Source organism: Orcinus orca, chromosome 8, assembly GCF_937001465.1.
Source record: "Orcinus orca chromosome 8, mOrcOrc1.1, whole genome shotgun sequence".
NCBI classification, from domain to species: Eukaryota; Metazoa; Chordata; class Mammalia; order Artiodactyla; family Delphinidae; genus Orcinus; species Orcinus orca.
Genome location: NC_064566.1, coordinates 9,080,102 through 9,106,235, shown reverse-complemented (window position 1 = coordinate 9,106,235; position 26,134 = coordinate 9,080,102). Strand labels below are relative to the sequence as shown.

Here is a 26,134-nt window from a genome sequence, read left to right as displayed (position 1 = left end):
AGAATTAACTGGAAATTTCTCTTTTTAAAATAAATTTATTTGTTTACTTTTGGCTGCACTGGGTCTTCGTTGCTGCTCGTAGGCTTTCTCTATTTGCGGCCAGCGGGGGCTACTCTTCATTGCGGCGCGTGGGCTTCTCATTGCAGTGGCTTCTCTCGTTGTGGAGCATGGGCTCTAGGCACGTGGGCTTCAGTAGTTGTGGCAAGTGGGCTCAGTAGTTGTGGCTCACAGGCTCTAGAGTGCAGGCTCAGTAGTTGTGGCTCACGGGCTTAGCTGCTCCGCGGCATGTGGGATCTTCCCAGACCAGGGCTCGAACCCATATCCCCTGCATTGGCAGGCGGATTCTTAACCACTGCACCACCCAGGAAGCCCCTGGAAATATTTCTTGAGCTGAGGAATTCCAGAAACACAACCCCTAACTCCTCACAGGCATAAACCATCCTGAGCAGTAATTTTTCCAAACAAAACCTAGTTTCTTGTTAAAATAATCTCTAAGACTTGTGGTCAGTCTACAAAATGGAGGAAACTATTTCCTGTCACTAAAACAATGGGAAATTTTTAAAAATGCTGCTAGCTAAAGAGAAGCAGTCTTTAGTATGAGAACATCTGACATATAGCTATTTCTATTCAAGAGGGACCCCATTAGCTCTGGTCACCACTATTAACTAGGCCTACCAAAATCTGATGACCTTGCTGGGCTCCTCTATGAAAATACTGGCATCAGGGACTTCCTTGTGGCGCAGTGGTTAAGAGTCCGCCTGCCAGGGGCTTCCCTGGTGGTGCAGTGGTTGAGAGTCCGCCTGCCGATGCAGGGGACACAGGTTCGTGCCCCGGTCCAGGAAGATCTCATGTGCCGCAGAGTGGCTGGGCCCGTGAGCCATGGCCGCTGAGCCTGCGCGTCTGGAGCCTGTGCTCCACAACGGGAGAGGCCACAACAGCGACAGGCCTGTGTACCACAAAAAAAAAAAAAAAAAAGAATCCGCCTGCCAATGCAGGGGACATGGGTTCCAGCCCTGGTCCGGGAAGATCCCACATGCCACGGAGCAACTAAGCCCGTGCGCAACTACTGAGCCTGCGCTCTAGAGCCTGCGAGCCACAACTACAGAGCCCACGTACCACAACTACTGAAGTCCATGAGCCTAGAGCCCATGCTCCGCCACAAAGAGAAGCCACCACAATGAGAAGCCCGCGCACCACAACGAAGAGTAGCCCCCACTCGCTGCAACTAGAGAAAGCCCGCGTGCAGCAACGAGGACCCAATGCAGCCAAAAATAAATTAATTAAAAAAAAAATTGGCATCAAGCAAGCTGAAGGAGGCTTGCACTCACTCATTTTGCTCAACCAATGAGGCTTATGCTGAAGCTAAATGAAAATGTCAGGTCCTCGGGCTTTTAGGGGTCTGTGGTTCAGGCCAGAACTGGAATCCAGACGCCAACAGTTATTTATGGTTTCTCTCTTTATTGTTTCTCCTTTTATCAAAACCTGTCACAGCTGGGGGCCAAAAGGAAGTAAAAAAAATTCCCACAAACATTCCCCATCGTCCCCAGTTAGTCCTCCCCCACCCCCCACCCAGGGCCCTGGGCCAACCCTGAGCGCACATGATCATCTCCCCCACCCTCAGCCTTCCCCCAGCAATAAATACAGGTGACCATGATTCGATGAAACCGCAACTGATTTCTCCATCTGGAATGCCCCTCAAGGGGACAAAATTTTAGGAGGCAAAAGAAGTCTCGCTCATCCCCTCTTAAGGAGTGGAAACTTCTTTCCCCCAAGGGACAGGGGAGGTAGAACTGCCCCTGTCAGAACCGCAGCTGCTCTAGATAGAAGCAGGGAGAGGAAAGGCTGGGATGCCAGGGAAGAGGATGTTTTCCAGCAACCTCACTCCTTTGATCCATTCATCCCTTATCAGGGTAAGGGGTGGACCCTGTGCATCAATGGGGCATAAAACAGAGAGGCCTGATAGAGAAGAGCCAGGAGGAAGAAATAAAAAGGAGGGAGAACAGTTTGGTGGGGAGGGAAGGGGAAGGAGAAAAGGAGCCCTAAAGCTCACTGCCCTCATCTTCTTCCAAGAAATGGCATCAACACACAAGAGACATGAACAGAGAGGGTATGGAGGAGATTCAGGGCCCCCAGAAGAAAGAAAAGAGAAGGGAAAGCAAGGGCCCTGTGGTCCCCAGGTCTTCACAGGTGAATGTGCTCCAGTCAGAGCAACAGAATATTTGGGGATGAAGGGAGATGTGGTGTCAATGGGGTGGGAGAGGTCAGGAGATCACAAAATGAATTCAGAGCCCAGGGAAAGCCCTCTCATCCTGCCCAGATGTTGGCAGAATGTAGATCTTGAGATAAGAAAGGTGAAGTCTGGGGAAGGTCAAACTCCAGGGCAGAAGGAAGAGTAACTATCAAGACCATCACACCCCACCCCAACATCCCTTGGGTTATCGCAGGTGAATACTCCAGTCGGATACCACACTGACGCCAGGCTTGCGCAGGATCAACACAGAGGTCTCAGGGTCATGCTGGAAGGACAGGCGGCTTTCAGGAGATCCTGGTGGAGGAAAGAGTGCCAGAGTCAACAGCAACTACTTGCCTATACGCAGGGGGTCCCCAACCCTGCCCTGCTTCTTCTCTTTCCCCACCTGGGGGCCAGATCACTCACCTTTTGTCTGGAGTACCACGGTTGCTGGCTTTCCAGCCCCTATTATCACCACCCGCTCAATCCAAATTGGTGTCTCAAAGTGGCCTTTGGGGTCTGCTGAGCTGGAGGAAGCAAAAATGGATACCCATCAGAAAAAAAACTGTCAGAGCAGAGAGGAGGAGAGCAGAGCAAGGCCATGATGTAAGAGCACAGTGAGCTGTAAGCATCCCAGAGGCTGCCAAGGAAGAAAGGGTACCTCCTTACCTGGAGACAAGGGTGTTGCCAGAGAATGAGAATCGACGCAGCAGGAACTCATGGCGAGTCTGATAGTTGAACGTGTGCCCATCATCTAGAAAGAGCTCTCCTTGGGCCGTACCCTGAGCAGGAAGTGGGGTAGGCGAGAGCCTGAGCCCAAGAGGGAGTGAGGGGCACATCCCCAGGGGACTGAATCCTAGGAAGGTAGGCAGATGGTTGAGGAGGCTCCCTGCTTATGCGCTCACCTGGAGGCTGAGTGCAACAAAAAGAGTGATGGGGTCATCCTTCATGCAGTCTGAAGAACGCCGCACTCGCATCCATCGGGGCACAATTGTCCCTCCACGCTGGAACACAGGGATCTAGGGCAAGAGCAGTGCTGGGATGAAGTAGCCCTGTTGTTCAACCCTGGGCCCTGCAATATCTTTTGCTTGTGTATATCTGCGTCCCCTTAGGAACTGGACTCCAAAGTATACACTCTCTCCCCTTCTGGAAACCTACAGGCAGATGGAGCTGGCAGCTGGGCCAGGCATACTCACACTGCTTAGAGTTACAGGCAGATACAGGGTCTGGGGACCATGATGCTTCTGGTAGCTATGAACGTCATACCACACCTGTGGGTGCAGAAGATATACTCGGTCACTCACTGCACAGAGGACCCCCCACTCTATTTACCCTCTCTGACCTCCACCACCTTTCCCCACCACACCCTTCCTTAACTCACCTCCCCTTGGCCAGGAAGATAGACCTGCACGCCATGAGCCTCAGAGTCTGATACAGGGTGAACCAGCAATGCATCCCCTAAGACACAGCAGAATCAACTCTGAATTGGGGAGATCAGTTCCCAAAGAGGGAGCCCTGGAGCACCCACCCCCTTGCACCCCTGGCCTCGTTCACTCCTCCCTCCCTGCACATCCACAGACGTATCTATCACAGTGCTTGCTTCTTCTCAGCCCTATCCCAGCCCACCACTAACTGTCCCCCTTGTTTCTCACCAAGCAGGAACTGATCATCTATACTGAAGGTGGTCACATCCTGAGGATAATGAACCCACAGGGGCCTAGGAAGGAAGCAGGACAAGAAAGGAAGACACTTGCTGTTTGGCAGAAGTCAAAGATGCTACCCCAGGCACTGGCAAAAAGAAGAGCACAGGGGAAAGACCCGCGAGCTGGCAGCCAGACAGCCCAGCAGGCTTAAGGACTCAGCTATGCACTCTAACCTTGGTCTAGACATTTAACTTCCTAACGTGTCTCCCTGCCTCCTCCCACCCTGCTCCCTCTGGAAACTGCTCTGCACAGCTACCTCCCAGCGGCCACTTCATTATCCTGGCCTGAAAAGCCCTCTAGTTCAGGTTGAATTTTCCACTCCACCTCATCTACCTCTCCCTCTGGTTCTTTACCCCTGAGACACACTGGTTTGTTCCTACTCCTGGAACATAACAAACTCATTTCCATTTCATAATTTTTGCACTTGCAGTCTCCCCTGCTTGGAACATTCTTCCTCTGCGTCACAAAAGCCTGTCTTACTCATCAGTCAGGGCTCATCTTTACGTGGCCTGTTTTTTGTTTTTTGTTTTTTTTTGCGGTACGCAGGCTTCTCACTGCTGTGGCCTCTCCCGTTGAGGAGCACAGGCTCTGGACGCGCAGGCTCAGCGGCCATGGCTCACGGGCCCAGCTGCTCCGCAGCATGTGGGATCTTCCCGGACCGGGGCACGAACCCGTGTCCCCTGCATCGGCAGGCGGACTCTCAACCACTGCGCCACCAGGGAAGCCCTACGTGGCCTGTTTGTGGAACTTAACTCCGTTACCCTGTTCTATTTTTTTCAAAAACCTTGTCAGTTTTGGCAGTTTTCCTATTTCCATATTTGTTTACATGTCTCTCTGTCTTCCTCCCAAGAATGTAAGTTCCACAAGGGTACGACACTTGTCTGACTTGTTTCTGGCTCTGGGGATAGTGACGAGTAATGCCTAGCATGTCATAAGCACTCAGTAACGTTCACTGCTCTTCATCTCCCCACTGGTCTCTTCTTACTCTTGACCTTGCAGTCAGATTTCCCTCCTTTACAAGGCCCTCGTAAATGAAGAAAGAGGCCCAGAGATGGAACCCAGTCTCCCAGCCATCTCAGTCCATTCTACACAGACCCAACTGAATGCCTCACCTCATGATAGGAATCCCTTCACGATGGGCCTGATAGAAGAGGGTATACCAGAAGGGCAGTAGGGAGTATCGCTGACCCAAGGCGTCTCGGATTATGTCATGGTACTGAGACGGTAACAACCACGGCTCTCGCCGACCAGTGTCCAAGTGGGCATGTGCCCGGAAGAACGGCTGGTAGGCACCCATCTGGTACCAGCGCACAAGCAGCTCTGGCTCTGGATTTTTGAAGAAGCCGCCCACATCCGCTAGAGAGGGGAGGGAGGAAACCGGTTGGAAAAGAGGGTGAGGGAGGGCTGCTGCCTAAGGAGCCCCCCAAGGCCCCATCGTGGACTGTCAGTTCTCTGCACAGGCCTAGGTTTTATGCCCTCTACCTTGCCCCTCTCCCGCCAAAGCAAGGCTCCAAGTTCCTCCCCCTCTCACCTCCACAGAAGGAAAGTCCCACCAGCCCCAAGCTGAGACACATAGGAATAGAGATCTTCAAATGGTCCCATTCGGCAGCATTGTCGCCTGTCCACACGGCTCCTGAGGAAGAAAAGAGGGAGGGAACTTGCAAACAGTGAAGGGGCTCAGCCTTTTATACAGCTGACCTCTCTAACCTGCCACATCTCCTCTGGGGCCCCCAGAGTCCTGCTGAAGACGGCGGAGTTCACAAGAGCACTTCAACACGGACTGGCCCTCCCACTCCCTGCGTCGCTTTTAGTGAACAGCTGGAAGGAAGTACGTAACTCTCAGAGGATGGACAGACTTCTCCAAGAACCAGGCCCAGGTCCCTCTGCCACAGCTTTATTCTCCAAATCTTACCAAAGCGCTGGGAGCCAGCAAAGAAAGCCCTGCTCAGGACAAAGGGGCGTTCTATGCCCCCGGAGCGCAGCACCAGCCCGTCAGCAGTCGCCATGTGCTGCGTGGGAACAGGAAAGAAGGGTAGTGAGGAGCAAAAGCCAGCTGTCATTGGTGCAAGTTCTCGGTCCTTGGTCTCTCCTCTCTCAGTCCCTTACCACGTAGAAGCCATAGATGTTATGCACGTCTCGGTGCTCCCAGCCCCCATAATGCTGGGCATCCTTGAGCATGGTGACTTCAGGACCATTGAACACGGACGGTTCATTCATGTCATTCCAGACATAGAGGTTGGGAGATGAGCCCTGAGAACACAAGGCAGAGAATGGGGACAGACGACAGAGGGGAGGGAGAAGACAAAACAGTGTCTGAGCAGAGAGCTCCTAGGAATCCAGAAAGATGCATTTCTCAGGGCCCCCCCCCAGGATCATCAAGGCCCCGATATCTTATGAGCAACCAACCATAGCAGGGATAGCAGGCAGAGAATGACTGATTCCAAGAGGTAGAGTGGGAAAGACAGAGGCAGGTCGGGGAGGGGCTGCCATACCTCATAATTGTCAAAGCGAAACATGTTAGCCCACCAGGCCCTCATCTTGGGATTGGTGAAATCAGGGTAACCGGCTGCGCCTAGAAGAAATCAAGGATGGCTTTCAACCCCTGAGGGGTAAAATAGCCTCCACTCTAGCTCCCTGGCCTCCCAATAGCCTCCTTTAATTCCGGGCCCACCTACCTGGCCAGCACCAGCCTTCGTAGTCAGAGCCATCCCGGGTTTTAACGTACAGACCCAGGTTCTGCAACTCTTCATGTACGCGGTAGCCAGAGTCCACCTTGATGTGGGGGTCCACGATGGCCACCAGCTGGGGGCACGGAACACGGGTAGTGAGAGTTCTCCAGGGCTATCATGCCTGAGAAAACCAACCATGGCTGCGGCCCTCTTACCTTCCGCCTCTTGGAGGCCAAATGCTCAAGCATGGTGAGGGGCTGGGGGAAACGGCTGGGGTCCCAGGTGAAATACCGCTTGCCATCAGCATGCTCAATGTCCAGCCAGATGACATCGCAAGGCAGGTTGTGATCATCGAAGCCCTGATCGACTTCCAGAACGTCAGCCTCATCCCGATAGTTCCAGCGGCTCTGGTGGTAGCCGAGGGAGAAGAGCGGGGGCAAAACCTGGGTCCCTGCAGGTTCAGTGAGGGATGGGTGTCACAATGGGGTCAGGCTCAACCTGGGGCCAATGGGGATGCCCAGAAATTGAGGGAGATGAAAGGGCACCGGGCTAGAGAATAGGCCAAGGCACAGGATTTCTGAAAATGCAGTCATCCCTCAAGAAGCCAAGGACCAGAAAGGGAGGCTGCAGGCTGACAGAGTAGGGACACTGCGTACCTGTGAGACTAGCGTACTGCCGGAAGACATCAAAGACAGACGGCCCAAGTAGCAGGAAGACATCAATGATGCCACTCTCCGATATCCAGCGAACATCTGTCTGTGGGGTCTCCCCAGAGCCCTGCAGGTAGTCCAGCATCTTCCCAAACAGGGTCTGCAGAGGGGACCAGAGAGAGGTCTGACACCACCCTCTTGCTTCCCAACCCAAAGACAAAGCAGCAGTGTTTTCCTCAGAGTCCTCACACAGCTGGCTCCTTGAGTCACTTCGGGCTGAGATTAAACGTCACCTCCTCAGTGAGGCTTCCCTGGGCCCCATCATAAGCAGCACCGCCCATCCCCATCACATGACCACTGCATTTCTTTCTTAGAACTTACCACCACTGAACTCATCTTCCCTCTGTTACCTGTTTAATCTGTCTTCCTCCTTTCCTAACTCAGTGAGCAATATATCCCCAGCACCGAGAAAAGGGTCTGAAGCTCCTAACGCATACTCAATAACAAATGTATTAATAAATGCAGAAAAGGAAATACCTTCCCCATGAGTCTGTGTCTTCTGGGAGTGTCTGGGGAACTCATATGCTGCCCAGAAGGCCCAGGGCCTGTCTCTCATCCAGTCCCCAAACAGGTATCCAAATAGGCCACTCTACCAGCCTCTTCAAAGCAAATGCCCCTAACAAACCCATCTGTCTCAAGGCCTGACGATTCCCTCCCTTATTGCTCCCCACGCCTGTGCTCTCACCTTGCCTGCAGTGTTGGAGGATATGTCAACCCAGGTCTCCGCGGCGTTGAGCCAGAAGATGCCCAGGTCCCGATGAGGGCTGTGTGCTAGGAGCACGGGCACAGACCCATATAGGGCCATGCGGTTGTACAGCTCATACTGGAACACGTCCAAATTGTACAGGCGATACGGCTCCCCACCCCTGCAGGCAGGCAGACAGACAGACTGGCCCCGGGCCATGGCATGCACAGCCCCAGCCCCATAGACACAGATGAGGGATAAAAACTGGCCCCTCTGCCCTTTCTCAAAGCAGCATTTTCTGATGGCCCAAGGTTCTCTGGCACAGGAAGTGAGCCACGCTCGTCTGGAGTGTCTAATCTGTGTGCACATCTCCCACAGCCCTGGCCTCTGCCCCCTTCCCTCCCCCCATATCCTGATGTCACTGTAGGACTCACTCAGTGACTTTCAGCCTCAGGTTGTCTGCATGCTCGGGGATCCCATACACATGCTCCATGCCTGGCAGAGAGAAGTCCAAACTCACAGACGTGGGGCCTGGAAGAAAAGCAAAAGATGAGCTCCAGAGCTTCTGCTTGGCAAGGACTCCCTGTCCTCTTGCCCAAGGCTCCCCCAGCCCCTCACCAAAGGGCTTGCTGTCAGTGTGAGTTTTAAATGTCTCTTCCCAGGCTGCTGGCTCATCGTGCTCTGCCTTCCCCTGGGTCTCATCTGGCTGGAAGGAGAAAGCAGACCACTACTCAATCACACACCAGGTCCTCTCTCTTCCCTTGCCCATTTTCTAAATCCCATCCGCGATGGCAAGACTAAGCTCAAATTTCTTGTGGGCCTTTCCCCTCCAACCTCCCAGCCAGCCCTGTGCTCCAACCACCCACCCCCACCAACTTGCCTTGTCACCATCCCCAGGTGTTTCCTCGGGCTGGGCCCCATCGCCCTCAGCTGGGTCTTTTGATCCTTGCCTGGAAGGTAGGAGAGCTGTCTGCTCCAATCCAGAGGGGGCAGGGACGAGGGGCTAGTGGAAGGAGGGGTGAGGGAATAGAGAGCCAAGGGTCCAAAGGAACGAAGGCACTGGAGGAAGGGACTGAATGTTAAAGCTTGGAAAGGGACCCCCAGTGAGCAGATAAGTGTGCAAAGGACAGGGAGAGAAATGAGAAAGGGAAATGAGAAGTAAATGCCACCAAGGGGTGCCTTCCAAACACAGGCCCAAACCATCAGCCTGTGCCAGCGTTCCAGAAGAGACAGGCAGACAGGTTCAAGGGCCTGGGTTCGGAATGCCAGTCCTAGCCCTGCTGCCTCTACCAAGAGACTCTGGCCCCAACTTCCCTCACTGGGCCTCAGCCTCTTGGCGTGACACAGGGTTTTGCAAAGGCAAGTGAGTCATAACCATGGTCAAGCCTCTACACAGGGACTCAAACAAGAGATTCTGCCAAAGGATGCTTTCAAGGGCAGCTGGCAAGCAGCTCTGCCCAGAGCCTCAGTGCAAGCCAGCTGAGAGGCAGGAACCCCAGCAACAGGCAGCATCTCTCCACACCCTGGCAAAGCAAGAAGCTCCCTACATTCCTCAAGGATATCCAACATTTCATCTTCCTTCTCCCAGGGGGCTCCTAGCCAAGGGAATGGGGAACGGGAACCAGAGACCATATAGCTGGGGAAAAAGAGGTGAGTGAAGGACAGGGTATGGAAGGGTCTGGGGCACCTTCCCTGGGGGCCAGAGTGAAGGGGGGGTAAGGGCAGAGGAACAGATACAGTACCAGTGGTCATGGATTTACCTAGAGAAAAGGTTCTTGATCTTATCCCAAATGCTACCGAGCGTGAGACTAACTTTATCCGAGAAACTGGGGCAGGAGGAGATGGGTAGGAAAGGGGAAAAGGAGGCACAAAACCAACACAAAAACAGAAACATAAAAGTGAGTTTCAGTCGACAAACTTCCAGAGATGGGGTGGGGGAAGAAATTAAAAACAAAAAACAAAACAAAACAAAACAAAAAAAAGGAAGAAAATAAATCTGGGAAGTGTGATGGTGTGAGAGGGGGAAGAGGGAAAGGCAGACCCAGGCAGGCCTCTGAGGGAGGAGGTGCCCAGGGTACAGCTCATGGACAAAAGTGACTGCCTCCTGGTCTGTACAGGAAATGGAGAAAACTTCAACCCAGGTCTGCTTCCTACCCTCCCTGATGGTCAGCTTCGCCCAGCCCCCAGCCCCGACCTGGCTCTACTACCACCCTGTCTTCCTCCCAGGGACCCAGTGCCAGATCCTACGACACCCCTAGGTTCCTTCACACTAGGTCCCCTTCACTCCTGATCCCTGTACTCACGAGACCCTGGGAGCCCTCTGGTGCTCAAAATTTAAGAGTCCTCGGGCATTGACACTGAGCAGAAGGCTGCGGTCCTCCAGTAGGTCGAGGCGGAATGGCCGTGCCGTCAAGATGATTTTATAGGGCCCCTCAGCCATGGTTAGCTCTACGCTGTTGGCATCCCGGCCAGAGACAGAAAGCCTGGGAAAAAGATCAAAAGGGATATAAGGAAGTGCAAAGTGCCAGGAGCAGTCATGACACTTAGAAGACGGGGGACCTGCTAAGAGCTATACAGGCAGTGTGGTAACAGTACAGGGACAGATAAGTTGACCAAAGGAATCAAATAAAGAGCCTGGAAACAGACCCAAGCATCTTAGAATGTTGAAATGTAACAGATGGCATGGCAGTTCAGTGAGGTCTGGAGGACTATTCAATAACAGAGCGGAAAAACACATTTTCTGTATAGAAAAGAAATGGTATCACACTCCTACCTCATACCAGATACAAGTATCAACTCCAGACAGATTATGACTTAAAATTTTAGAGTAAAACCTTTAGAAGAAAATATAAAAAAATATTTTCTGACTCTGAGATAGATAAGGATTATTTAAACACAACTTAGAAAACACTAACACCAAAAGGTAAGAGACTTATCTACCTGACAACAAAATTCAGAATTTCTATTTATTGAAAGATACGTTAAGGGTAATCAAAAACAAGAAAAGTCTGAGGAACTGTCCCAGTCTAGAGGAGCCTCAGGAGACATGACAACTAAATATAAAACAGTATCCTGGATTGGATCGTGAAGCAGAAGAAGGACATTAGGTAAAAACTAAGGAAATCTGGGACTTCCCTGGTGGCGTGGTGGTTAAGAATCCACCTGCCAATGCAGGGGACTTGGATTCAATCCCTGGTCCGGGAAGATCCCACATGCTGCGGGGCAAATAAGCCCGTGCACCACAACTACTGAAGCCCACGCGCCTAAAGCCCATGCTCCGCAACAGAAGAAGCCACTGCAATGAGAAGCCCGCTTGCCGCAACTAGAGAAAGCCTGCACGCAGCAACGAAGACCCAATGCAGCCATAAGTAAATAAATAAATAACAAAAAAACTAAGGAAATCTGAAAAAAATATGGACTTTAAGCTACAAGGATATATCGTACAACACAAGGAGTGTAGCTGATATTTTATAATAGCTATTAATGGAGTACGACCTTTAAAAATTGTGAATCACTATATTGTACACCTATAACTTATGTAATATTGTACATCAACTACACTTCAATTAAAAATAAATGAGGGCTTCCCTGGTGGCGCAGTGGTTGAGAATCTGCCTGCCAATGCAGGGGACATGGGTTCGAGCCCTGGTCTGGGAAGATCCCACGTGCCGCGGAGCAACTAGCCCCGTGAGCCACAATTACTGAGCCTGCGCGTCTGGAGTTTGTGCTCCACAAGAGAGGCCGCGATAGTGAGAGGCCTGCGCACCGCGATGAAGAGAGGCCCCCACTTGCTGCAACTAGAGAAAGCCCTCACACAGAAACGAAGAGCCATACACAGCCATAAATAAATAACTAAATAAATAAATAAAATTTAAAAAAATAAATAAATAAAAAAAATAAATGAATGAAATGGTGGCGCAGTGGTTAAGAATCCGCCTGCCAACGCAGGGGACACGGGTTTGATCCCCGGTCTGGGAAGATCTCACATGCCTTGGAGCAGCTAAGCTCGTGCACCACAACTATTGAGCCAGAGCACCACAACTACTGAAGTCCACGCACCTAGAGCCCGTGCTCTGCAACAAGAGGAGCCACCGCAATGAGAAGCCCGTGCACCACAATGAAGAGCAGCCCCTGCTTGCCGCAACTAGAGAAAGCCCGCACGCAGCAATGAAGACCCAACACAGCCAAAATAAATAAATAAATAAAATTTTAAAAAAAATAGGGCTTCCCTGATGGCGCAGTGGTTGAGAGTCCACCTGCTGATGCAGGGGACGCGGGTTCGTGCTCCGGTCCAGGAAGATCCCACATGCCACGGAGTGGCTAGGCCCATAAGCCATGGCCGCTGAGCCTGCGCGTCCGGAGCCTGTGCTCCGCAACGGGAGAGGCCACAACAGTGAGAGGCCCGCGTACCACAAAAAAATAAACAATAAAAACACTTTAAAAAAAGGAATGAAAAAAGAAAAAAAAATATGAACTTTAGTTAACAATAATGATATCAATTCATTATGTATGACAAATATATCACAATAATGTTAACAGGGGAAAACAAGAGTACAGGGTATACAGGAACTCTCGTAATATTCTTGAAACTTTCCTATAAATCTAAAACTATTCTAAAATTAAAAAATCGTTGGGACTTCCCTGGTGGCGCAGTGGTTAAGAATCCGCCTGCCAGTGCAGCGGACACAGGTTCGATCCTTGGTCTGGGAAGATCCCACAGGCCGCGGAGCAACTAAGCCCTCGAGCCACAACTACTGAGCCTGCGCACCTAGAGCTTGTGCTCCGCAAAGAGAAGCCCGCACACTGCAATGAAGAGTAGCCTGCAGGCAGCAACAAAAGACCCAATGCAGCCAAAAATAAATAAATAAAATTTTTTTAAAAATAAAATTAAAAAATCTTCTTTTTTCAAGGCACCTTTAGAAAAGTAAAAAGATAAGCTACAATCTGGGAAAAGATAACTGCAATACATGTAAGTAATAAAGAACTGGTATCAAGACTAATGAATTTCCACAAATCAGTGATGACAAACAACATAAAAGGAAAATGAGCAGAGCAGTGAACTTCCATTTCACAGAACAGAATGACAGATAAATATATGAAGACATGCTCAATATCAGTAATAAACTGGGAAAGACAAGCAAGCCAAGACCACCACATGGTATCATCCTACAGCCATTCCACTGACAAAAATTAAGTCCAATAGTTCCAAGGGCTGGAGAAGATGCAGTTCAATAAGCCTCTTATATATTGCTGGTGAAAGTGTAAATTGGTAAGCCACTTTGGCTTTATCTTGGAAAGTTGATGATTTCCATATTCTACAACTCTGCAGTTCTTCTCTTAGCTATACACCAAAGAGAAACTCCTGCACAGGGAGACAGGAGACATGGACAAGAATGTTCACGCCAACACTGGAAACAACCCAAATGCCCATCAACACAGAAATGGAGAAGTAAATCGGGATATATTCATATAACATAACATTATACAGCAGTAAAAATGAGTTTCTGGAGCTACATGCAACAAAGTTAAATCCAGTTAAGTGAAAAAAGGAAATCCCAAAAGACCACATTCACTAAGATACTTTCCCTATAAAACTCAAAAACAAAATCACATAATTTATTGCTTAGGCAAATGTACGAAAGTGTGTATATGTACATACGTACCCACGATATAACTGTGAGAACAAAAAAACAAGGGAATAATAAACTTCAGAATAACAATCATCTCCGAAGGAGTCAGGGGTACAGGACAGTGAGATGTATATGTTTGGGTTAGGTGAAGGGTTTATCATGTTATTTTCTAAGTTAAATACGTAACAGAGAGCCATGCGTGGAATAATGACGACGATGTGTCATGACCCGAGTATTTGAATAATCCTATCCTGAATATCTGAGGAGAAATTGAGGAGGGAGGAAGGGAAGGAGGGAAAGAGGGAAGGAAGGGAGGAAGGGAGGAAGGAAGGAAGGGGAGAAAGAAAAGAGAGAGAAAAGAGAAAAAAAGAAAGAGAAGAAAAGAACAGACGAGACAAGACAGGGGGACAGGACAGGAAGGGAAGGGAAGGGAGGAACCAACCACAGAGACACTGTATTCCTGGAAGGCGAGCTCCATGGCCTTGCTGACTCCCTCTTGTATCTCCAGCACCTAGGCCAGGCCTGGCACAGAAGAGGAAGCAGTATTTCTTTGCTGACTGAATGAAGATAAAGGGTGAAAGAGAAAACAAGTGAGGGAATTCCCTGGCAGTCCAGTGATTAAGACCCTGTGCTTTCACTGCACAGTGCGCAGGTTCAATCCCTGGCTGGGGAACTAAGATCCCGCAAGCCAAGCAGCTCGGCCAATCAATCAATCAATCAGTTGAGAAAACAAGTGAAACAGAAGAACAGATGAGGGAAGGCTGAGGAGAGTGGCCGGGTGCTATTCAGCTATTACCCCAATGTGGAAGAGAAAGTCAGCTGCCAAATAAAGGCTCATTAGGAAGGGAAAGGGCCATGGAGATGGAGATGTTCCTCAGGAAAAACTTACCCAGCTGTGGGGGGATCAGCCACCAACACGTCTGGCACACGGTATCGGGGCCGCCGGGGCTCTAGTTCATCAATTCTGATCCGAGTCATGTTCCTTCGAAGCCCCTGGAGCTCCAGCACAAGCAACACCTGTGGAGGCAGAGGTCTGGGTCTGGAGAAAGGAATGGGCTATACCAGGAAATGCCCTCTGAACCCATTTCTCTCCCGAGGGGGTCTCCTCCTTCTAGCCCTTTGCCTAAGGGATCTGAAATCTGAATTCCTCACAAAGTACAAGTCCCAAGGTTAGATGGCACAGGATGTTGGCTATAGGATTCCCCTTCCCGAATTACCCCTTAGCCATTTCTCCACCCCCACCAGACTCTTCCTTTTCTCCCCTGACCTTAGTGACTTCGTTGATCAGATGGACCGTGAGGGCATCAGGACCAAGCTGCAGAGAGTCCAGCAAGGCTCGGTATGGAGAATGGCCTGGCCGTATGCTTCGTTGCCTCCTGCCAATGTGAAATGACTGAGAACGGGGGAGGGTTCCCCAAGGCCCCTAAGTCCTTCTATCAGCTGCAGTGCCCCAGGCTACCTCATCTGCCACAGACACCTCCCACATTACCCTACTTTCCATTCTTGTCTCCCAGAAATATCATACTTGCAGAAGGAACTCTCTTCGCAGGTCTTAAAGTTGCTTCTATCCACAGCCAGGGTAATTCCCAGGCAGACGCCTAAACAAGCCAGTACCAAACCAGTCCAAGACCTAGGGGGGAAAAGGACAAAGAGGGCACGATCAGCACAGGGTCAGAAAGGGCCCCACCTTCTGAGGTAAAGGCCTCTTCCCACCACAACCCTAAAAGGGGAGAAAGATAGAGTCCCATTAAACAGAAAACACGGCAGAGTGGACAGGGCTTAAGTGTCAGGCCTGAGGAGCTGGCTCACGCACACCTTTCCTTCAAAAGGCAGAGGAAGTGGACAAAGGATCCTTGGCCTTCAGAGGCCTGGTATTGACTCAGGTTACATCAGCCTCTCAGAGGAAAGGAACAGTAACAGCCAGTCCCAGGGGAAGTGGTGGTACCTTATGTGTGGAACAGAGAAACACAGTAAGCCATGCCTCTTCACTGGAAAGACACTGGGGGGACCTACAGTGAAAAAGTTCAAGATGTACCCTCAGCTGGCCTGCTGGTCACAGGTTCCTAGGGTCCTAACATCCCTAACACTCTAGGCATCCTGTTCCTCTGATCTCCACTGCTATATCTTTGACATAAGTCACCACTGTCACCACGTAAGCTTGAAAAGAATAACAACAGCTAACCTGTGTTGAGTCCTAATAGGCACCCGGGGGCCTGGCTAACCGCCTTATACTAGTTTTTTTGTGTTTCTTTTTTTTGCGGTACGCGGGCCTCTCACTGCTGTGGCCTCTCCCGTTGCGGAGCACAGGCTCCGGACGCGCAGGCTCAGCAGCCATGGCTCACGGGCCCAGCCGCTCCGCGGCACGTGCGATCTTCCAGGACCGGGGCACGAACCCGTGTCCCCCGCATCGGCAGGCGGACTCCCAACCACTGAGCCACCAGGGAAGCCCTATACTAGTTTTTAACTCTCCCTGCAGTTTTTAGTAGTGTCTATGCCCAGGTCTCACCCTGAGATTTCAATCTAATTGGCCTGAAGTGGAACCTGGGCATCAGATTTTAAACTCCCCTAAACAATTCTAATAGGCAACCAGTGTTCAGAACCAATTCTTTATACAAACTAATAACTCTTTTCCCTTTCTTTCACTGTTTTCTTGGTGAATGTAGGATTGGGATTTTTCCGAGATGGGAGCACTGAGGCATAAAAGGTTCAATAATTTGGGGCTTCCCTGGTGGCGCAGTGGTTGAGAGTCCGCCTGCCGATGCGGGGGACGCGGGCTCGTGCCCCGGTCCGGGAAGATCCCACATGCCGCGGAGCGGCTGGGCCCGTGAGCCATGGCCGCTGAGCCTGTGCGTCCGGAGCCTGTGCTCCGCAACGGGAGAGGCCACAGCAGTGAGCGGCCCGCGTACCGCAAAAAAAAAAAAAGGTTCAATAATTCATCCAAGATTTAACAGCCAGTATGAGGTGACACTGGTGAACTCAGCTCTGCCTAACTCCAGGGCCCGGGCACTTCATTATGCACAGCACATTGCACTAACCACCAGCAGGGCCTGCCTCATTGAGGACCATCACCAGGGTTTCCACAAACTTGTCACTTCCCCAACATGCTATCAAATGACAGACAAGGGTGCTCGCTTCGGCAGCACATATACTAAAATGGAATGATACAGAGAAGATCAGCATGGCCCCTGCGCAAGGATGACACGCAAATTCGTGAAGCGTTCCATATTTTTGGGAGACCCAAGAGGGAAGAGATATGGGATCATATGTATAACTGATTCACTTTGTTATAAAGCAGAAACTAACACACCATTGTAAAGCAATTATACTCTAATAAAGATGTAAAAAAAAAATAACAACAGACAAGGGACTAACAGGCTTATCTGAACAAGTTAGTTTGTTAAGGATATATCCATCCATTCTGAGTAAACCCTAAATAGGGATTCTCACACTTTAGCGTCTGTTAAGAGTTACGTGCAGTGCTTACTAAATGAAGATTCCCGGGTCCCAGGGAATCTGCAGTTTAAACATGCTCTCCCAGTGGCTGATTAGGAGCACACTCTGAGAAAGTGTTCCAAATAAGGGAGAACAAACAAAAACACACATTTCTCCTCAGCATTAAAACTTTGCTACCTGCTAACAGGGTAACCAAAGAGTAGGGCCTACAAACACATTGTATCCAGCATATCCTCAGTATCTGCTTGAAAGCTAAAGGTAAAGAAAATCACTAGAAAGGAGATCACAGAACACAGTAAGCCCTCCAGTTCCAGAAGAATGTGCAAGGCAAGCCAGGCCACACAGAAAGATGAGGAAAACACCAGGCTTTGTGGTTTAATAGGTCAAGCAGGAACAAATAGTAGCAAAACAAGCAGAAGAAATGCTACCAGAAAACTCAAAAGCAAGGCATGTGGCCCAGGTCCTGAGGAGTGACTGCAGCAGACACCCGGAGCAACTGACCCCGTGTCCACCAGCCCAAAGCAGCAGTAATCAGAAGTACAGTGAATTAAATACTCTCTGGAGTCCTACTTGCACAATCTATAAAATGGGTTTGGAGAGACGCCAGTGGGGATAGAATTTCTGAAAGATTTTTCAGATGTAACCTGTTGGAAGGCCCTGAGAACTCAGGAATGCCTTGAACGCCCCTGGGCAAGAGGTGGTCACAAGCCAAGGTCAGGAATGAGTCGCAAGGAAAGGTGCACTCATTTATTGTTTCAGGTCACAGGCTTCTGGAGTCAAATTTACGATCCACACTTTTTTCACCGCTGCCGACAGTACGTGCCTCTCCCACCCCGATACATCCGTTAGGTCCTGGTAAACACTCTGTGGCGCTGATGATTGTTTCGAACCGTCTTTTCAGTAATATAAATGCAGAACAAACCACTGTTGTGTTTGAGCAACGTCATCCAGGTCGACTGTGAACTTACGGGATCCTGCCCCAGCCGTGCCCAACGACCGTGGACACCAAACAAGCCAGGGCTGGTGTCCACGTGAAGACAAGGGCAGGGCAGGGTCCGGGGTTCTCGAGGGGAGGGCGGGAAGGGCAGTGGAAGCAACACTGCCGGCCGCGGTGCTTCCAGCGCGGCTGAGGGGCCGCAGGGCAGCAGGCTGCATTCCCGGAGGCCGGGCCGCATCTCTTCCTCTGCCCCGATGGCCCCGCGCATTGCAGGAAAGAGGCGGCAGCGTTAACCGCCGCAAGCCGCCAGGGGAGGGCGGCGGCTGAGAGCGGCCAAGGCCAAGAAGAACACAAGGCTGCGGCCTTCTAGAGCCACCGGGCCGGAGCGGAGAGCCCCAGAAACAAGGGCCCCCCGACGCGGCGAGGAGGCTGGGGGCACCCGAGGCCGCCTCCAGAGAGACAAAGAGTCCTCACGAGGCTGGGGGTGGCGGAGTCTCAGGAGAACATACAGGAAGGAGAGACACGGGATTTGGGGGTCTGGGGGCGTCCCGGGCGCGTTCCCCGGGATCCGGGCTCCTCACCGCCTCCTACGCGCCGCCACTGCCGCTACCGCCGCCATCTTGTGCCGGGTTTGCTCCTTGACCCGGAGCTTCCCCTCCCCCAGCGCGCGTTGAGCCACGTATCTTAGCGCCCGCCCCTTCCGGCTTCCTGATTGGCCGGGCCACACTGAAGGCTGGCGTCTGTCCCATTGGCCGAGAGCGTACTCTAGATGCCGGTGGGGGCGGGGCCAGGGCGGGGCTTGAGGGAGGGGGCGGGATTGTTCAGAGACGGGAGCTGTCCGAATTTGCCGGCTCTCCACATCAGACAGAGGAACCGGACTCTTGTTTTTCTCAACTCGGCAAATTTTATTTAGAAAAAAAGGTGCGGGAGGAAGAAAGTGACAGCGCTCTTTTAGGCCAAGGTCTTAGAAGAGAAACCTCCACATTTCTGCAGCACCTTAGCCCCCGTCTGTCTCTCCTGGCTCAACCTCCCTCGGCTTCTGGAGCATGGAAAGGCTATGTCCCCTGCCGAAGGAGATTGGACGGTGAAGGTGCCTGGAAACGGCCAGAGAAAAGGCCCAGGCGGTCAATGTTGCGGTGGAGGACACTGTGCAGCACAGCCAGATGGGCTCCACCTTCACCCCCACCCTCCCTGGAGAAGTCCCGGATGAAGCGGCCACGCTCTGACTGGAAGATGAACTTCTGGGGCAAGGGCCCGTGCTCCCGGAGAAAGCCCCAGACACTGAGCAGCAGCAGACGCACTTCAAAAGGTGCCAGTTGGCTAAATACCTCGTGCATATTCCCCAGGGCTGGTGGCAGGAGGCTTCCCTCAGCCATGACAGCCACCAGGGTGCAGGATGCCTCCAGGTGCCAGGGGGAGTGGGCTGTATCAGGGTGGCGAGAGGCTTCCCAATGGCCCAAGAGGGCGGCCAGCAGCCCCCGCAGCAACACGGAACAGTAGCACAGGGCTGGGGGAGCAGCTGCTACCAACTTTAACAGCTCAAAGAGCAGAGGCTGTTCCTGGAAGCGCCGGCCAATGCGGAGATCCCGCTCCACGGTGGCCCGGGCATGCTCCTCAGGAGGCCAGGCTAGCTCAGCACCGGCTGCATCGGGACACACACTCTCCACCAAGGTCACTGCCACTGCTTTGGCTGCCTCCGGGCTCAGGGTGGGAGCCCCCCAGCAGCCCACACATTCAGTCCCCCCAGGGGCACTGCAGCAGTGCACCAGGAGGCTGAGGAGGCTCTGGGTGTTATACATCACTTCTTGCTGATTGCGTGACTGGGCAAACTTGGGTGGCTTTAGGCCACGGCCGATGACTCCAGCGTGGAAAACAGACCAAATCCCTCCAGGGCCCGGCACAGCTGCAGTGTGCCGCCGGTTTGTGTCCAACAGGGAGGCCGAAGCCAAAGGAGCTGAAACAACTGAGAGAGTCTCATTATCCCCATCCACTTCCCCACCAAACAGTTCTGTGTTGCCCCGATGTAAGGCTCCCTCAACTAGCAGCTGCAGGACAGCCTTGAGCCCAGCCGGGGAGGTCTGGGAGAGGCGGGTAAGAAGCTGGGAGGCGGAAGCCACCCCTGGGGGACCGTGCAGCCTGAGAGAGGCAAAGAAGCGATGCACTCCAGCTCTCACCAGTCCCAGGAGTTGGGAAGGGCACAGGGCTTCCGGAGGAAAGGGACAAATGGCCAGGAGGGAGGCAGAGGCTTCGGCTACTTCCTCCTCAGGATGGAGCAGGAGAGGAGCCAGGTCAGACAGATGAGCTGAGGCCGACTCCCCAAACCGGGCCCCTAGGGCTGCAGGGCCCTCACCACCCTGCTGTTCCCACCCCACTAGCAGTGCCAAGTTACGCAGGAACCGAGCCGTGAAGGGAGGTTGCAAAGTCCCTGCATGTACCCTAGCCAGGCAGCTTCGGAAGGCCAGGGGCAGGAGGCCAGAGAGACTGACCACCAGCCCTGCGTATAACTGAGTGGCCAGACTCAACTCTTCAGGGCTTCGGGCCCGGCTCAGGAGATGGCCCAAGGCCTCAGGTCCGCAGCTAGGCCGGGTATAAACAGAGAGCAGGCCAAGGAGCTGGTGTTGCCAGAGGAAGCGTTTTCGTTCCAAACGTAACGTCTCTCCACACAGCTCTCCAACATGGTTTCTTAGCGCATCTAGAAAGGGCACAGGGCGGGGGGGCGGGGGGGGGCCCAGCACCCCTTCCCCAGGAGACCCTCCCCGGTGATGAACCAGCTTTTGCAGGTGCAGCAGCAATAGCTGGATCAGCCGGTCACAGGCCTCACGCACGGTGTCTGGCACAGCCAGGCCCTGGGTGGTAATGACTGAGGCAGGCATGGCTGTGTCCACCAGGAACTGCAACAGGCGGTAGGCACCTGCCCCAGAGGCCTGGCTCACCAGGTGCACGGCCAGGTTCAGCATGTTGTCCAGCTCCTCTCGGGGGAATCCCTGCAGGTGTTGCTGCAGCTGACTCAGCACAGCTGGGGGCTTAAGGCAATCCACCAGCTCTCCAGAGACTGTGCCCAGCAAAGCTGGTGACATGACTGCCAGCTGCAGGAGGAAGGGAACTGTGGCCTGAAGGGAGGGATCCCCACTCCGGCCGCCAGTGCCCCCTGCCAGACTGTCATGAAACATTCGCAGGAGCTCCCGTCGGATGCTGTCTCCATGGCGGGAGGCCAGGTGCCCTAGGATGCCTACAACTGAGGCAATCTTGGGCACCCGTTTCTCCCCAGGGATGGCAGGAGATCCAGGGAAGGGGTCTGTAGAGGGGGTCTGAGAAGAGCCTCCACCACTGCCACCAGCCCCACCTCCAGCCCCACTGTGAACACAGAAGTCCTTAAGGCCACAGGAGAGAACTCGGGAGATGATGGTGCCAGGAAAAGAGGAGCCAATATGCGCCACAACCCAGTCGAAGTGTGGGGAATGCTGGACAGAGGTATCCAGCAAGGCATCCACGCAAGCATCTGGGCAACTACCAATGAGAGCCGAGAGGCACTGAACATAGATGTCCATTAATGTGCGTGTGGCCCGACAGCCCATCCACAGCTGCAGCAATTCGTTGAGAGAGCCAGTGGCATGGGGCACACGCTGGTGCTGGCCCGAGTAAGTGCTGCTCAGTTGCCCCATGAGGTCAATGGACCATGCACTAATCACAGGTGCCCACGCCTTCGGGTTGGCCCGGATAAACTCAGACAGCACCTGCTGCACTTCCTGCACCACATCCTCTAGACCAGGTCCCCCAGCAGGGACATGGGAGGGTGGCGGTGGACGGAGGTGAGGTGGACCAGCCACAGGGCTTTCATCCAGGGCAGCCAGGTGGGCCCGGACACTCTCATCAAAGACACCTCGCAAGTGGTCAAGCACAGCAGCCCGCGCAGGTGGCAAAGAGCGGAGCAAAAGAAGGCCACAGCGAGCATGTTCCCGAGCAGAGAGTTGGTGGCCCAGAACAGGGTCTACACCAGTCAGAAAGGCCTTGATTTCCTGCGACAGCTCCTGAGCACTGTAAGGAAGCAAAAAAAGCAGAGTTAGAGTGTTGGGAGTTGTTGAGCAAGTTACATTCCCTCTGTGAGCTTCAGTTTCTTTCTATGTAGAATAGGGATAACTGTACCTCCCTCAAAAGATAATATTCATAAAGCACGTAAGCACCATATCTAGGTCACACTAGTTACTCAGTAAATGCTAGCTATTTTTCTTTTAATAAATAACAATAGTATCAATATTAGATAACTCTTGTAATACATCAAGTTCTCTTTTAAGTACTTTACTTGTATTATTTCAATACAGATAACAGCCCAATAAGGTAGGTACCATTATGATCCCATTTTACAGGGAAGGAAACCAAGGTAAGTAATCAGACTATAAAGTCCAAGAGGGTAGTTAACAGTTCTCTGCTTTTCAACAGTGGATCCTCTTCTACTGGGGTGCCTGGAATATGGGAAATATTCAATAAATATTTGTTGAATTGAGTAAGTATAGTTTGTGTTCCTGTAACATCTGCTTTAAACACACCTTTCTAGCTTTACTGCACTCCCCCCTACATACAAACGAGAACGCTGGATTTTGCTCTTAATGGAACGAAAATTCTAAGCCCAAATTTGCCCCTTAGTAAGAGCTCTCCCTCCCCAAACCTGCTTCTTCCCATATTCTGCAAGCATCCTAACCACCAACCACTTGGACTCCACCACATCAACAGCCACCACCTTCCCAGAACCCTCAGTATGCCCCAGCAATCAAGGTGCCCCAGGGCAGAGACAAGCTAATGCCCTTCAACCCTTCCCCTCCTGAAACATATGGGTTCAGTCTTAGAGGTTCAGAAGCCAGTGTTACTTCCTCTCATTGCATTTTCTGACAGCATCCTCTAGAGGTTGATAAGGCTCTGACTGTGCCATTCATCTCTGGTTCCTCCAAAAAAAACACTCTACGGTGAGGGGAGTGTCTCCGTTGGAGAGCAAGGGAAAGGCTAGAAGAAAGCATTCTGTGGGTTTCTGGGCCTGGGTGCTCAGGGAGTCTCCATGAAGTCAGGGGACCCTGGGTTCCCTCGGGTCTAAGGGACAGGGCACCTGGTTTCCCAAGAGTTCTGATATTCCCAATTCTTGGAAGAGCAAGGCCAGGATCCGGGGTAACTGGGCATTGGGGTTTAGGGGTAGGCAGTACCGAGATCTTGGGAGTGCGGGCACTGGAGCCCAGAGTTTTAGTGAGGCAGTCCCTGAGTTCTGGGAAGACCCGTCCGGGAATCTCTGAGAACCCGGACGCGAGTTCTCGAGGTGGGATCCGGGTTTCCGCCGAGAAGGCTGGTTATCGGCGCGGGACCCCGCGGTAGGGAAAGATGCCAGGGGCTCTGACTACCTGAGCGGCGCGGGACCGTGGGAGACCGGGGCAGGCCCGGGAGGCCCTGGGGCCCCGGGAGGGTCGCACAACGCGGACATCCCGCAGCCCTAGCCCGAGCCCGAAGCGGGAGCGGCGGAGCGCAGGAGGCGCATGCGCGCTGCCGGGAAACCCGAAAGGAACCAGCGACAAAGCCTCTCAGGAAAACCAATCCGGCGACGTCCGTGACCCTCACACATTGGTTCCGAGATGAGTCGGCGTCCCAGAACGGGGCTGCACCCGAGAGCGGGAAGCCGACCCACCCTCAACGCAACCACTTTTTTCCCCCGAGAGGGCTATTTACACAGACTAAGGCTAGCTGCGACCACTTAATTGGATTTAATTAATTTTCCTAAAGCCGAAACAAAATTTTCAACTCTCGAGGTTTTAAAAAAAGGAAGCACCTTAGGAAACATTTTAATCAATAACCAGTGACAATGTAAAAAGCAGTTAAAGGAGAGAAGGGAAGAAGGAAAGCGGAAGAGAGACGGAAAGAAAGGAGTGAAAGTCCGTAAGAGAAGATGAAGAGAAGACAAGGAAAGAGAGGGAGAGGAGGAAGCCTGAAAAAATTGGGCTGGCTACGCTGAAGGTGTTCTCCCAGTCCTAGGTTAGCACTACGATCTCTGTCAGGCTCCCCAGTCTCCCAGTGCAGGGGGGCCTTCCCCAACCTCACATCCCCATAGCTGCAGAGAGAGCTTGGTAACCTTATGAGGATATAATACACCTCATCAAGAGCCCCCGCTCCAACCAGTCTATCTAGATCACGTTCCAGCTATTCCACTAACCGGCTGTGTACTACATTTAACCCCTCTCTGCCTGTTTGCTTTTCTGGAAATCGGGATGTTAATAGTACAATTACCTCACGGGCTTGTGAAAATTTAAACCAGGTAATATGTTTACTGTATAGCACTTGGTGCCTGCAATGGTAGGTAAGCACTATATAAGCAACAGCTGTTTTTATTGTATTTGTTGAATGAACTCCAGCTCTTTGACAACAGGGATGTTGCCAGTTTTGTTAAAGGCAGTATCATCATCACATACAACAGTGTCTTCCTGGCATGTAGCAGGCTCTTAATAGTTGGTTGGATGAATGAAAAGGAAGGTAGGTTCTGAGGCCTGTATTAACCAGAGGGCTTACTGTTCTCAGTGGAAATGTGAGTTAGAATAACACCAGATGGTAGGTTCTAAAGATACCTTTGAAGTGACGGTGTTTTAAAAGCTAAATGATTAATTATGGTGGTTCTATATTTATCCTTAAATTTTAGAAGTTCGATCACTCATGAAGCGTATATGCTCTAGGACAGTAAATGAGACAATTTCTGCTCCTAGCTCTGCTTCAAACTTGGACCCAACACTTCCCTTCTCTGGGCCTTGACTTTTGATCTATGAAAAGTGGCTTTTGGGGACTTCCCTGGTAGTCCAGTGGTTAAGACTCTGCATTTCCACTGCAGGGGGCATGCGTTAGATCCCTGGTGGGGGAACTAAGATCCGCATGCCTCACGACATGGCCAAAAAAAAAAGTGCCTTTTGAACCCGATAAATTCTTCCAGCTATGAGACTATTATGTGGTCCTTGCCCTTAAAGATTTCACAATCTAAGGGTGCTTGTTTTGGAGTTAGACAGATCTGGATTCATGTCTGCTATTAATTAGCAATGTAACCCTGAGCAAGTGACTCAGCTGCTCGGAGCCCCTTTCCTTAACTGTAAAATGGCGCATGTTGTATCGTATCTCACAAACTTTTTGCAAAGATCACTTCAGATTATTCACCTATTTCTTTCTCTCTCTCTTTTTTTTTTCTTTTTCTTTATTTGGCCATGCCATGCAGTATGCAGGATCTTAGTTCTCCGACCAGGGATCAAACCCATGCCCCCGCAGTGGAAGCATGGAGTCCTAACCACTGGACTGCCAGGAAATTCCCACTTCAGATTATTTGTGTAAAGAATTTAGCACAATACCAGGTACAGAAACTCTTCTTTGAACACAGCAAGCTCCTTTCTGCCTTAGGCACAGGGGGTAGAACAAAATTATGAAAGGAGATGAGAATCCCAAGATGTTGAAATTCCTTCTCCCTGCAGCTTCTCCCCTCCTCTCCTTACCGCCTCTGAATATATTTCAGTTTCACACAAGTACTTTTTCCTTTCTGTGTTCAAAACTGGACATAATACTGCCTCCATAGAAAAATAGCTGATACCAAGTTTTAGCCCAGGGGAAGTAGCAGGTGAGCCTGGAACATTGTGCCAGACAGCAAGGGATTGCTCAGATACTGGTGGTGCTGTGTCAAAAGGACACAGGACCAGAACTTTCTTGGTGGTCCAGTGGTTAAGACTGTGCCTCCATTGCAGGGGGCACAGGTTCAATCCGTGGTTGGGGAACCAAGATGCTATATCCTGTGTGCCCCCCCGGAACCCCCCCTCAAAAAAAAGACACAGGCTTTGGCTGGCCAGTTTGGTATGATTTGGAGCATGAAAAAGTGATAGTAACAGATGTTTAACAACCAAAATGAGATTTTAAAAAGGAAGTAGGGGTTTCCTTTACAGAATATGTAAAATGAGTAACATGGATGAATGAATGATACAATTAGAAAAATCACCATTTTGCAGCACTAACTAATTCAGGTATGGATCATCATGGATGCTAAAACCATTGTTGAGAGGTCATTGGGGAACAGGGTATTCATACAATCTCAAAGTATCACTCCATAGATTGCTTATTAATTA

At 51.5% G+C, this 26,134-nt stretch overlaps 2 protein-coding genes and 1 non-coding gene across 4 annotated transcripts; 1 reads left to right on the top strand and 2 right to left on the bottom strand.

Moving 5' to 3' along the window:
- Nucleotides 1–1,438: 1,438 nt before the first annotated feature.
- GANAB (glucosidase II alpha subunit) lies at nt 1,439–18,717 on the bottom strand. Of its 2 annotated transcripts, XM_049713370.1 has the most exons (25): nt 18,599–18,717; nt 15,153–15,257; nt 14,895–15,003; nt 14,517–14,644; nt 10,301–10,480; nt 9,758–9,823; nt 8,874–8,947; nt 8,616–8,699; nt 8,432–8,528; nt 7,998–8,178; nt 7,259–7,412; nt 6,818–7,053; nt 6,609–6,735; nt 6,426–6,505; nt 6,040–6,183; nt 5,846–5,942; nt 5,465–5,566; nt 5,046–5,289; nt 3,883–3,947; nt 3,612–3,688; nt 3,427–3,501; nt 3,136–3,249; nt 2,900–3,012; nt 2,657–2,757; nt 1,439–2,545 (listed from the first exon to the last, which is right to left on the bottom strand). In XM_049713370.1, exons 1-25 carry the CDS (start codon nt 18,634–18,636, stop codon nt 2,436–2,438), a joined length of 2,901 nt encoding a protein of 966 aa, XP_049569327.1. In that variant the 5' UTR covers nt 18,637–18,717; the 3' UTR covers nt 1,439–2,435. The 2 variants fall into 2 exon arrangements, with proteins under 2 accessions (XP_049569327.1, XP_049569328.1); XM_049713371.1 differs by lacking the exon at nt 9,758–9,823 and having other exon boundaries at nt 18,599–18,716.
- On the top strand, nt 16,752–16,857 carry LOC117199021 (U6 spliceosomal RNA). The gene has a single exon (XR_004480205.1). It is a non-coding gene; the product is annotated as a U6 spliceosomal RNA (small nuclear RNA).
- A 184-nt stretch (nt 18,718–18,901) lies between the features above and the next one.
- Nucleotides 18,902–23,562, bottom strand: INTS5 (integrator complex subunit 5). Its single transcript, XM_004264218.4, has 2 exons — nt 23,399–23,562; nt 18,902–22,052 (listed from the first exon to the last, which is right to left on the bottom strand). The coding sequence occupies exons 1-2, from the start codon at nt 23,476–23,478 to the stop codon at nt 19,073–19,075; spliced, it is 3,060 nt and encodes a 1,019-aa protein (XP_004264266.1). The 5' UTR covers nt 23,479–23,562; the 3' UTR covers nt 18,902–19,072.
- Nucleotides 23,563–26,134: the final 2,572 nt, after the last annotated feature.